The sequence below is a fragment of the Eucalyptus grandis genome, chromosome 8, assembly GCF_016545825.1.
Source record: "Eucalyptus grandis isolate ANBG69807.140 chromosome 8, ASM1654582v1, whole genome shotgun sequence".
NCBI lineage: Eukaryota > Viridiplantae > Streptophyta > Magnoliopsida > Myrtales > Myrtaceae > Eucalyptus > Eucalyptus grandis.
Genome location: NC_052619.1, coordinates 52879163 through 52892045, shown reverse-complemented (window position 1 = coordinate 52892045; position 12883 = coordinate 52879163). Strand labels below are relative to the sequence as shown.

Genomic DNA, 12883 nt, shown 5'->3' with positions numbered 1-12883 from the left:
TCAAAAACTTGTCTCTACACTATAGGACAGTTAGAGCTACCTGCTGTGCTTACATAATAATTGCATCAAACAGAAGATAGGATGAAAGGCCTACTCCAATTCTTTTTAAGTATTGGGACATAACTTTTGAGGCCTATTGTGGTTTTCCTTTATCTCGATGTATATTAGGCTACTATGGTAGGCATTCAAAATCTTATTCAAAGATGATCCTTGCCGCAATTAGATTGACTCTACCTTAAGCAGTTCATAACCCAATAGTAATACAGTCCAATTGACATGTCATGGCGAAGAAATTGCAGAAGAATTATTTAGCTGATTTAGGTACTGTAGGCGTGTCCCTCCTCACAAGTATGTTAGTGGCTTTAATAAGTATGTAAACATGATGTTCCTCGGACTTGAGCAGCACAATTTTGAATCAAATGCTCCATTTGGCTTGATGATGCCTACATATGGCCGCACACAGTATTTCTTCAAAGATGTAGACTTAACCTGGAATTGTTTTGGAAATCCAGTATAAAGCTCATAATGTTTCTCCATAGTAGAGAGCTTTTAATGCATTGATGTCCTACTCTGAAATTTAAATTACATCAAGAGAATACAGGATTGAAAGAAAATTGTTCGCCCACCATACCTAAAAAAACGTAAAGCACGATCATGGTGAATGAAAAGGTCCAAAAAATCCTCACCTTGAAAGCAACATACCAATCAGTCTTGTTGCGTAGCGGAATCAAGCATGAGCTTTGTTTACTCAACTCAACTGCATAAACATGGAGAAGAGGCTTCAGATAAAAGAACTTAACGGGGCACGACGTGAGAGTAAAATGTGATGAAATGGACCATCATACATTTTCTTTGTAGACATAATGCAGCAACGAAATCTCATTTTGCGTGTTGGTTTTCTCTACTGATCATTCTCAACCATTTGGTTACAACACTCACTTACTTTATCTCCATAAAGAAATTCCCCTCACAAGGCATTCTAAGAGTTTGTGGTGCGAGATTAGAAACTATGCAAAAAGAAAGAACCTGACCAAATATTCGAAAACAACACCAGGAAAAGAATTTGAAAAACAGGGCAACCAATAACCGATTCATACTCGCCATTGAAGCTCTTATTTAAGATATTTCTTTTACTATTATTTACGATGTTGAACCACAAATTCTCAAGCAAATTATTGTGGAACAAAGAAATATCATCCCCTTCACTTAGTGCCTAGTAAAACAGGAGGGAAGCAACACAAATTGAATGTAGCTCCAAAATAAAAATGAACGAAACGCGCAACACTGTATACACTCATAGATTAACTTGACTTCATGAGGCTGGATCTCCAAGAGAGCTTCAGCCATGATGACGACTATATCGTTGATTTACACGAAACCACGGGCCACATAGCAGGGCAACAACAATCAAGCAAAAAGGTCTGCATAAAGCTCAATTTCAAGTACCCATTTATGGGTGCGTTTGCTTTGGCTTCTGGGGAAAGCCTTTGGCCAATGTAAAGGCCCTTAGCCTAAAGGAGTCCTGTGAAATGCAAAGATTTTTTAGTAATTTGCAATTTAAAATGACTTGAGAAGTAACAGTAGGAAAATACTATTTGATAAACATATTTTGGAAAGTTCTTTGATGTAATCAATTTAATTATTTTAATTTGTTTAAAATTAAAAAAAAAATCATGGAAACTTTTATATTTTCGCGTTGAGAGTGATGTAAAAGAGACATATTAACAAGTTTAAAAAAAAAAAATTACATGAGAAGTGTCGAAAATAATAGGGCCCTCAAATTTACAAATAGCGAAGAAAGAACAATAACCAATAGGCTAAGTTACTGAGAATATAAAAATAAAATTTAGTCATTTATGATATCATATGGAATGTCTTATCTAAAAACGAGAATATAAAAATAAAATTTAGTCATTTATGATATCATATGGAAAGTCTTATCTAAAACTGGCATGTGATAAGAGATATGTCTCTTATCAGCACAAAACAATCAGACATGTCTTAGCTGCAACATGATAGCACCAAAAGTCATATCTTGCTCATTCTGAATGGACAACTGAGCAGCACTTTGCCTTAAATGACTCCATCAATTTCCCCAACCATGTCTCATAGCTCAAAAATACTATGAGAATGGACTGAACCGCCTAGCACTTCCTGGAGATAGGTTGCAAAGCAAGCACCACATAAACACATTCGTGATGGCAACCAAAATGAGCTTTTGCTCATGTTCAAAGCCTAAGCAGGCAAGAAAATTAAAGGGCTCGGACTCTTGAAGAGCAATGGACTTCTTTTGTGGACCTCAGATTGCCAACAAGATCAAGGATTAGCCTTAGAGAACTGTTCCTCTCATAAACATAAGTCAATTCACAAAGTGGTGCATGGATTAATATACATGTCATGGATATTCCAAAGAACTTACAAGAGAAGACAACTCCTAGTAACTGCTGAGTACAATAGAAATGAACATTCAAAGCCCAGGATTATTCCTGGGACAAATGGAAAAGTGTGGAACAACAGACTTTGACTTACATCACATGAAGTAAGAATGACATAATAAGTGAATTTAACTATCCCGTTCTATTCTATTAGCGATGCCAGTGTCTACTGATTCCAGTTCTTCCACGACTTTAGTCCTCGAAGGCTGCTCGTTAGGAGTCATTTGGAGGCATTGTAAAGCAAGCTGTGCCATTTGGGATGTAAAATCTATATATGAAGGTTATAGGGACGGTATCAATTTGGTTCCCATTTTTGGCAGGTTGCAACATCATAAGGGACCAGTTTCTTCTAAAATAACCAGTGTTTCTTTTTCGGTTTCTGAGGAATTAGGAGCATCTGCAGAAAATGAAAAGTTTTGTAGGCAATATGACTGTGGATTCCATGCCAAAGGATTTAAGTAGCTAAAAGGAAAACACACCTCGCAATTCATAGAGGGGATTATAGTGAACCTCATATCCAGAAACTCAACCAAAACTCTGCATCAATTGAAAGTAAGGTTAACAAAAGGAAAAACTTAACAAAAAAATGGAGTTTCAAAAGATCAGTTGCACATTGAACAAAAGCAACAGTAGATCAATTGCAAATGTTTACATCTAGATTCTAAATCAATCAATACATGAACCGTACCCAAGTAGCTGTTTGAAGCAAGCAAAAGAACAAATATTTAATTTCCCAGACAAACAACAAGCAAAGCATCACAAAGGAGGGTCTATGCGTATTTGTATGCAAGCAACGCTCTTTTTTCCAAGACAAACAATAAGTAAAATATACCCATTTGGACTTTTAACAGACCAAACCCAAGAACTTCACATTCATCACGTTGCACCTACGATGATTTGAACCAACAAAACAACTATGAAGAAGAAAAGCAAGGAATACCCTCGGCGGAGGAACTTATAAATCAATTGCCAAACAATAATCGGGCTGTGAATATAAGTATCATCTAGAGGCTTTTGTCCTCCTTCAGGCTCTCCAACATCAACCAAATAAGCATTGAAATCAGTGACTCACCGGAACAAATAACTTCATCATTCTTCAAAATCCTGCATTCCAACAGCTGCTCGCTGCCATCATACGGCATTATCCAACCATCAATCACAGCATGTACTAATCTACTCAAAACAAGCTCAATCACAGCGAGTATTACAACCAGAAGCACAGAACAGAACAATCCGTGAAGATAAAAAAAATGAAATCCTAAGCAGCATCAAGCTGCTGCTGTTCAGTTCCATCGAGCAAGCTAAATTTGGGAGAAAACAGTAATAAATCGATAGCCACTGCCATTTTGACATAGATTAGCCAATCAAACTGAATCATGTCCTAGCCCAATCAAAGGCAACTAAATTGCTGATCGGGTTGAGCTGGACATCAGTGGTAGAGATTAGTAGTGAAATCGAAGGTACCTTGCCAGTGGAGGTGCGGAGAGAGAGGAAGCCATTGCAATAGACCTTGCGCTTCAGCTTCAAGTGCTTCGAAGCTGACAATCCAGCACATGCAATCTCAAGCACATAGCTCATTTCATCAAACGCCAAATTGCACATGATCACCAAACACTGGACAGGCAAAACTTAGATGGTTCACACTCACACGAAGCATAATTCAGCACACTAATTACAAACACAATCCAAGAGAAGTTCAGGATTGAACAAGGAAACCAGAGCACAACGTCGATCCGTTCCTAGAACCTGCATTGCCGGCTCAAAATGCAAGCGTTGAGTCCATCACAGAGGAGTCATACTGGATTCCTGAAAGCTCTGATGTATTCATCTGTGGGATTCTGCTGAGTCTGGATGTTCTGTATAAGGGCAACAAGGATGGTGATGCCAGATTTCTGTCCCTCAAGATTCCGTTTGATGCAATGTTCGTTTTCCTAATCAAAACTCCAGAGTTAGAGCATAAGCTGCCAGGCTTGAAATCCATATCCTAGATGCAATCTCTCCCTCTTCAACCGACCTTGAATGAGGATGAGGACCCCAATACCAATGTGTGTGCAGAAGCTCCTCCTGATGCTCATAGAGTTCAACTTGACTAAAATTTCTGAGATTCTACAACCAAAGACAGTCAGCCACTGCTTCAGATTTTCACTTGGTGATCTGTCCTGTGCAAATGTGAATGATGTCGAGCTGCACGTGGCTCTGGCATTGGCTCCAGAAATGGATCCCAAGTTGCTTTCTCAACTGAAAGTAGTATGGCGGATTGGAATTCTTTTGGAGTTTGTACATGCGAAGAATATGGAAGAATTTCTCAAATTGACGCTTGGCTTGTGTAAAGCTCTTCTTTTATGATTACTAGGTTCGATGAAAGGTTCTGCGTACATGGAAGAGCCACCACTACTTGATGAAAGTTCTGAGGTGGCGAGTAGCATATGACGCATAACCGACTTTGGTGGCAGTGGCAGTGTTTTCCTGGAATTGAGTGGATCTCATGACAGAAACAATGCCAATATTGCTTCCGAATGCACAGTTCTATAACTGAAGGCAGCCCCAAGGGAAGGTGCTCTCTTTTTCTTACCAATCTTTTGTAAGTGAGTGCAATTCTCAAGTCTCAGCAAAAGGGCACTCCTTCTCTACTGGTATAGCGAATGCTGCATCCTGTAGGCGATGTTTGCTGCAAAGAATGATTTTTGTCAGTGTGCCCGTCAAAGATTGCTATTATTGAAGGCATCATTGCTGAGATAAAATATTCTGGTGCTACTGCTTTAGCCAGTGCTGCCACACTGGTAATCTCAGAATTGCGGTGGCTCCCTCATTTATGACTTCTCCATAACATTTGCAAATCCCACTAAGAAGCACACCTTTCCTGAAAAATAAACTGAACTTAAGCATGGCAATACAGAGTGTCTGTCTACTTCAAAGTCGCAACAATGAGTTGATTGTGCTGTAAAGTCCCAGGATGAGAACCATAGTTGTATGACCTTCCAACACACATTCCATCTATTTGTTTACAGCATAGCGAATTTATCTCCCATGCGAAGTGAGGTTATCAATTTCAAAATATGTGTGAAGCAGCAAATCAACAAATCTCTAACAATTTGTTACATATCAAATAAAAATGATGCAATCGACATGCATACCTCTAGGAGAAACCATCCTAAGAAAATGTAGCTAAAAAAACCAAACCAAACTAGGAAAAGAACACAAATACTTGTACATAATTAAGAGCCCTCTAGCTGTTCCGAGGCATCATAATTTAAATACCTTCATCAGATTTTCAGACAAGAATCCGCTATAAGGTTATTAAAAAGTGCATGCAAAACTTCTCGGTTCGTATTCGTGAAAGAATTTGATTGCCAAAAAAGGAAAACATTGGTACTTACCTCAATTTGTTTAAGGTTTGAACACAAGGGAACAATTTGTGGTCGTGCATTAAAAAGCTTCCAAGTGCAATGTGCACTTATTCATTGTCTTGCCCATCGTCCTCTTTCATATCTTAGTATTGTTGGCCAAACCGGTAATTTGTCTTCTTCATCTTCATCGTCTTCTCCCACAAATTTGATTGACTCCTCCGAGCAAGGCTGAAAAATTTCCTCCGCTAATTTCCCACAACATCTTATTGTAACCTCTCGCAGTCCCTTCAAGCTTGATAGATCAGGCAACTTCTGTAAAGATTCACAACATTGAATCCACAATGTTTCCAAAGATTGGGGTAGTTCGCCTTGAATCTCAACCAGATTATGACAAGATTCTACTGAAAGATATGTTAGTCTGTTGCAATTGCTTAGATCAGGGATCTGCATCTGTTTAAAGCCACGAAGCAGCAACCGATGTCCACCTGTTGATTCAAACAGCTGATTGCAAATATGCACATAAACATCTGTCTTACTGATTAAGCTGAATAGATCAGGGAACTCCTGTAACGAATCGCAGTAATAAATTGTAAGTTCATCCAAAAACCGCGGCAGTTCACCTTGAATCTCAACCAGATTACCACAATCGGTTACTTGAATACGCCTTAACTTGTTTAACTTGCTTAGATCAGGTAGCACCGCCATCTGTTCGACGCAGTAAAGGTACAACTCTCGTAGGTTCTCCAAACAACCAAGGCCTTCAATCTCTGCAACTGCAGAGTCCGAAATCTGGAGAGACGATAGTTTCCTCAAATTCGATAGATCCATCGAGCAAAGTGAGTGGAAACAAAGGAGATCTAAGGAGGATAAACTTGAGGGAAGCCTCGGGAGGCGACGTGGATGAGGAGGGAGGCTGAGGTCTGTCGATGAGGCGGTCATCCGGGGAAAGTGCAGTGTCAGAGATTCCAATTTACTTAAGTTCCCAATCCACCATGGTATCGGTTCTTCCAAAAGCCCATCAGATTTCCCATCACAATTAGGTGGGCCAAACTCCAAATCCAATACCTTTAAGTTAGCGAGATTTGAGAGATCTGGAAACGTGTCCACCCTCAACTCCCTCAGTTCTAATTCAATGAGACTTTCAGGAAGCCTTGGTAGGGCGTGTATTCTCACCTCTCCCAATCTCAAGATCCTCAAGGATTTATTCTCATAGATGCAATCACCAAATTCCACATGCCCGTAATGGATCCTGCGGATCCTACAGATGAGTTTCATTATTTCAAGCTTCTCCATCGTCCAAAAGGAATCGTGTATTTTGCTTATATCACTATACTGCATATTCACTATTTTCAAATTCCTCAACTTTTCGATGGAATCGGGTAGTTCTTTGATTCTCGTGGAACTTATGTTCAACTCAATCAGCGATTCCAAATTCCCAATTGTCTCCGGAAGCCTATGAAGTTTCGAACAATCGCTTACATCTAAGAAAACCAAGCGTTTCAACTGACAAATTGATCTATCAATTTTGATTAATGATTCACAGCGTGATAGAATCAGATGTTCTAAATTTGAATGAGCTGAGAAGTTGGGGGTTGTCTTCAAGCGTTGGCAATGGGCCAAATTCAGAACTTTCAAATCCTTAATCACCTATGAAAGAAAAATCATGCAAAGTTTACTTTTGAATCTAATAAGACAGAAGAATAAGTGTTGTCTAGCATATAACATACCTTCATGTGGCTCCACCCCTTCCAATCATGAGTAATTTCACTCCGAGATAGATCAAGGATAATCAAATTCTCTACAGAGAAATTTGCAATCTTAAACGTCGGGCGAATATTATGCCAAGAAAGCCATCGTAATCGAGGAAGGAGATTTGAATTCCTCTGGAAAATATTAGTTGGAAGAGCATATGATGGCCATTTGAGCCCAAGAAGCATCTTTTCTGCACGAAAATTTTTCTTCAAGTCGTCTACTTCAAGGAACGTTAGATTTGGCAGGCCCTTAAAATCCTTATAGGTAAAACAACGCTGATCATCAAACTTGAGATGAAGAGCTTCAACTTCTTTCTTTTCCTGCCCAAAGGAAAAATTTTAAAACAAAAAAGTTGAAAGGAAACACATTTCTTCAAGTTCACTATTTTAAGGGGTTGAGTTGACTACTATCATTCCTTTAAAATCTTAAAAGACCAAAAATATCGGTTGAGTAGGCCGCGATGGTGCTAGAGAACACAAAAAGTAACTACCTTTTATGGAAAAGAAAATGTCTATAAGTAACTAAGAGATGTATTGCACAAAGCATTTTACCTCATGTATCCTTAGCAGATTTAATCCATCTTCGGGATTCCACACCCAACGTTGCTTCTCTATATTCATCTCACTTTCTTGACGAACTATTTCTCTTCCAAGGTCTCTGAGTTGATCGTGCATCCACAATATATTATCTTCTCCAATCTTTATCAAAGACATGTTTTGCAAAACTTCCACGGTTGCTTCCGGAAAAAGTTTAGATGCGTCCCAGAAATAAACCACAATATCCTTGCAACATCCAATGAAATGACAAGCTATATCAAGGAATATACGCTGCTGCCGATTATCTAATGCATCATAACTTATTTTCAACTTATTTTGAACTTTATCATGAGGAACACTTTCTAGCATCTTCAATGTGTCATCCCACTTTTCCTTATTTTTGTCGGATAAAAGTGAACCTATGACCTCAATGGCTAATGGAAGACCTCCGGCAATGCGTATCGCCCTCTCGGATTGGCTAATATAGTCGTCTTCAGGAGACTCTCTTCTAAAAGCATGTTTGCTAAAAAGTTGAAGAGATAGATTCGGATCCAAGCACGTAAGCTCATACCTCCAATCCACTTTCGGAACACAAAGAACATCTTTCCTTCTTGTAGTAACAATAAGTTTGCTCCCTTTGCCAAACCAATCACGCTTACCAACAAGTGCATCCATATGATCCTTTTCTTCCACATCATCAAGAAGAAGGAGGACTTTTTTATCAGGCAACCTTTCTTTAATGGTCTTAATCCCTTCGTCAATATTTGTTATTTTCACCCATTTCGTCTTAAGGATGTCATGGATGAGCTGCTGCTGCAAGTACTCAATGCCCTTGAGCTTTGACGTTTCGTGGATGTTGGAAAGGAAGCAACAATTGTCGTACTTGTTGGAAAGCTCATTGTATATGATTTTGGCAATTGTTGTCTTTCCAATGCCACCCATCCCATGAATTCCTATGATCCGCGTTTCATTTATATGAGCACCCATCTCTTTCATGATTTTATCCACATGACTGTCCACACCAACCAAGTTGTTTGATACCACCAAATAAGCCTTTTTCAATTCATTGAAAACCTTCTGGGTAACTGTTTTTGCCATCTCACCTTCTTTCCTAGTGTTTGTTGGATGTCAAATGGCAATGAGTTAGAAAATTGTGTTGAACCAAGCTATGTTCTAACAAGACCAAAGTGAAAACTAGAGACCTATTCGAAATGCTTTCTGCAAGGATTTACTTCATTGTAAATGAATTAGCATTGACACATATGATTAACGAATGACCTTAAGTGAAAAAAAAAAGGTTTGGAATGAAAAGGGACAAAATGGGGATTGTCCCATTATTTCGAGTGATTTCTGCGGTAAAGTTTCAATAGCATAAAATTCAATTTCAATAATGAAACACATCAAGTTTTAATGGGACAAGGCACATCAAATGGAATGATAGAGGCAATTACCTGTTGGCCATTTTTTGCAAGTCCCATCCATCTAGTTCTCCAACAGTGGTGAGAGCAGCCTTCCACTTACGCAGAGTCTCTTCGTCATATCGCTCCTTGTTTTCATGTGTAAGAAAGGCCTCTCCATAACCTCTAATTTGGTGTCGAACCTCTGAAGGTGCTACATCATAAAAAATGGGCATAATCTTTTGTCCCCTAGTTTTTTGGCACTCGACCATCTGGACTAGCTCCTTGAGACACCATACGCTAGAGGCATAACCTTTCGAAAATATAGGTATTGAGATCTTCGATTGATTAATTGCTTGGAGTAGTTTCGGGCCAAAATTTTCCCCTTTGCGGAGCTCTTTGTCATCCTTATAGACACGGATTCCCGCATCTATCATACTAGTGTAAAGGAAGTCAGTAAAACTTGTTCGAGTATCTTCTCCTCTGAAGCTCAAGAATACTTCATATTCATATCTTGATGAATTAGCCATTCCTTGACCTTCTGGTGTGAGTAAAAGAAGCGCTCCCTGCTATTCCATCAATTTTTACAGGTACGTTGTTTTTCTGCACGATTTCCCTCGACATGATCTTCAAGAAATACCAAACAGCATATCAGCAAAAGCAATGGCAGCCAGAGATGGAAAATGTTTAGAAGCCTGACTCACAAATGGAAATCTCTATAGGTCATTAAACTTGGTAGCCTGAATTAGCTAAATATGCATAGAATTGCAGGCCAGTGTGCTACAATTAATTAATAAGAATGATTCATTGCAGCATCACTCCAGCTTGTCAAAGTTGACAATGCACGAGGTAAAGCTCTCATCTTTTGGAGGCCGTTGTATAATTTCTAAAATAATCATAGTTCCTGCTAATCTTCCCACAATCTGCAAACTTCTCAAAGCCTCCGAATGGGCAGCAAATCATATCCTGTCACCGTCGCCGCGTCGATCATCAGTTCCAAACTAAAGTAACTCGAATTCCAGAAAGCACGTCGCAATGCACTAAGCGGCGTTCGAATCAAATTTAATCGCACTCGTGTCATCCCGCATCGGGGTTCCTCTATTTTCTTTCTTTATTTTTCGATAGCTCTCCATACTTCTCTCGCTCAAGCCTAACCAAGATCTCAAACCACAGCTCAAGCAAAATTCTCGCGGCGGGCGAGAGCACCGGAAGCGGAAGACGGAGGTGGGGGCACAACCTCTCGAGCTCAAAGAGCTCAGATTGCACGGAACCAGCTAAAATCAGAGCAACAACCGGAAAACGGAAACCAAACGCCTAAACGCCGACGACCCATCTCTTCCGACGCCGGCAGAATCCGACCCATCTCAAGCACGAAACTCGATCTCTACCCGAGAGCCCACAAACAGCGAGACACGCGTACACAAAAGCAAGAACTCGCAACGCCCAAAGAGAGAGAGAGAGAGAGAGAGAGAGAGAGAGAGAGAGGGGGGACCTGAGAAGGAATCTCAGCAGACGTTGCAGAAGGCGGAGGATGAGCTTGAGCCGCTTGCATGATCAACCCAACGAGTAAAGTCGCAGCAGCAGAAAGAGAAAGAGATAGAGAAAGAGAGGGTGGAAACCAGTTTGCTGGATTTTCGGATGGAACCCAGTTTTTATTCTAACGCCATCTCGTCCGATTTTCCTTTATTTATTTCATTTCCCTTCAATTTCTATATCTTGTCCCGCGAAGTGGTTGAGAATACGAGAGAAGACCAAGACAGTAAGAGAGAAGTTTGTCCGAGGGTCCCTGTCACGTTGCGTCCCCATGCCGCAATCGCGTCTTCCCTTTTTTCCTCCGGTCGAGATGCCGTCCTCCGGCGACGCCCGACGGGCCGGTTTTTCAAAAAAAATAAAAGAAAATGGTCGTTACTGAGAGGCCGGACAGCCCCGTACTAGGCACGGTCGGCCGGCGAAAGACCACCTGACGCGCGGGCCGCCGGCGGATTGGTTTTTTCCAGCACCCGTTGAAACGGCGACGATGCAGGTCTAAGGGTGTGTTTGGATGGGCATTTAGAAAGCCCATCAAAGCCCTGGCCCGGTACCAAAGAGGTGTTTGACAACCTCGCCGAGGAGCTTTCAATGAAAGTGGAGTCATTGGAAATGTTGAAAGCCCAAGTTCTGCCGCTGCCCTACCAAATCTTGAAAATATTTTTTTCTTCCTAAATTACCCTCATTGATTTTCATATTTCCGTTATTATCCTTTTATTTATTTTATTTTTAAATGTAAAAGGAGCAACCCTTCACCGAGGGTAGCGTGACGGGAGGGCCGCCCGTGGTCGCGAGACCTAGGTGGCGGTCGCTGGTCACGCGCCCCCGGGTCGAGCGACCTCAGGCGGCCCTCGGGCTGGGTCGCGCGACCCTCACCGAGGGTCGCCCGAGGTCGGGCGACTGCGGCGGCCCTTGGGCCGGGTCGCGCGACCCTCGCCGGAGGTCGCCCGACCTCGAGCGACCTCGGCCCGACACCGCCCGGCGCAGATCTGCTCGCCGGTGGCCGTAGCCCTTCGCCCGTCGGGCGAAGGGTTTAGCTGAATTTTCAAAAAAAAAAAAAAGAAAAGAAAATAAAAAATAATACCCATCAAAACCCATCATGAAAGTTTTTTTTACTAAACACACATCCAACTCAAAGTCATTTGCAAAATTTTTTTACCAAACACACGTTTTCCCAAAATAAATAGGCTTTGGGCTTTCAGATTGCATTGGACTCAAAGCCCATTGCAAATGCTGAACCAAACGCTGCGCAATGGGTCGCGTGGGGTCAAGGTCTTGGTCGTCCCGGATGATGACAAAAGCGCCCCACCCCTTATTCTATTCTCATCTCATCTCATCATGTCGCATCAACACCGCCGAAGAAAAAAATAAAGGGTGTTTTACCCCAGCAACGAAGCTAAACCTTGCCAAACGCGCAACGTGCACGCGTCCCTTGGACACCGTGACCTGACGTGGATGTCGGTTCGGGTTGGAAAGTCGATCGCATTCAGAAAATTTATGAGGTTTTTATATTGGGTCGTGCTGTGAATGCTGTGAAGTTTTTCACACTGTGATTTGGAAAGTTTATTGCACTCCCCGCGGATTGAACCCATACGGTAATTATGCCTGTTTTTCTCCTACAAGCCCATCGTCTTCATTGATGGACCGAAATTTTGCCAAAAACTCACCCCGTCAAACATTTATCTTAGAAATATCAAAAAGATGAAGAGTTCGAATCCTTATTTTCTTAGAGGCAATTGGAGATGGGGATGATTTAATTTTAAATATGGATTTTGATTATCGCGCTTTACAAAAAGACATGATAAAAGTTTAAAAATAAGTGTTAAAGTAGAAATATAGTAAAATTGAAAAAAAAATAATAATCTATTTTAGAACTTTAACACAAGACA

At 40.8% G+C, this 12883-nt stretch overlaps 1 protein-coding gene across 8 annotated transcripts; it reads right to left on the bottom strand.

Moving 5' to 3' along the window:
- Positions 1–1895: 1895 nt before the first annotated feature.
- LOC108954511 (disease resistance protein RPV1-like) lies at positions 1896–11290 on the bottom strand. Of its 8 annotated transcripts, XM_039300427.1 has the most exons (11): positions 10960–11290; positions 9522–10094; positions 8086–9181; positions 7510–7854; positions 5813–7429; positions 4450–5295; positions 4182–4366; positions 3900–4049; positions 3508–3608; positions 2915–2972; positions 2347–2832 (listed from the first exon to the last, which is right to left on the bottom strand). In XM_039300427.1, the coding sequence occupies exons 2-5, from the start codon at positions 9995–9997 to the stop codon at positions 5894–5896; spliced, it is 3453 nt and encodes a 1150-aa protein (XP_039156361.1). In that variant the 5' UTR covers positions 9998–10094; positions 10960–11290; the 3' UTR covers positions 2347–2832; positions 2915–2972; positions 3508–3608; positions 3900–4049; positions 4182–4366; positions 4450–5295; positions 5813–5893. The 8 variants fall into 8 exon arrangements, with proteins under 8 accessions (XP_039156359.1, XP_039156360.1, XP_039156361.1 ...); XM_039300425.1 differs by lacking the exon at positions 2347–2832 and adding an exon at positions 1896–2154 and having other exon boundaries at positions 3900–4366; XM_039300426.1 differs by lacking the exon at positions 2347–2832 and adding an exon at positions 1896–2154 and having other exon boundaries at positions 3508–3560; positions 3900–4366.
- Positions 11291–12883: the final 1593 nt, after the last annotated feature.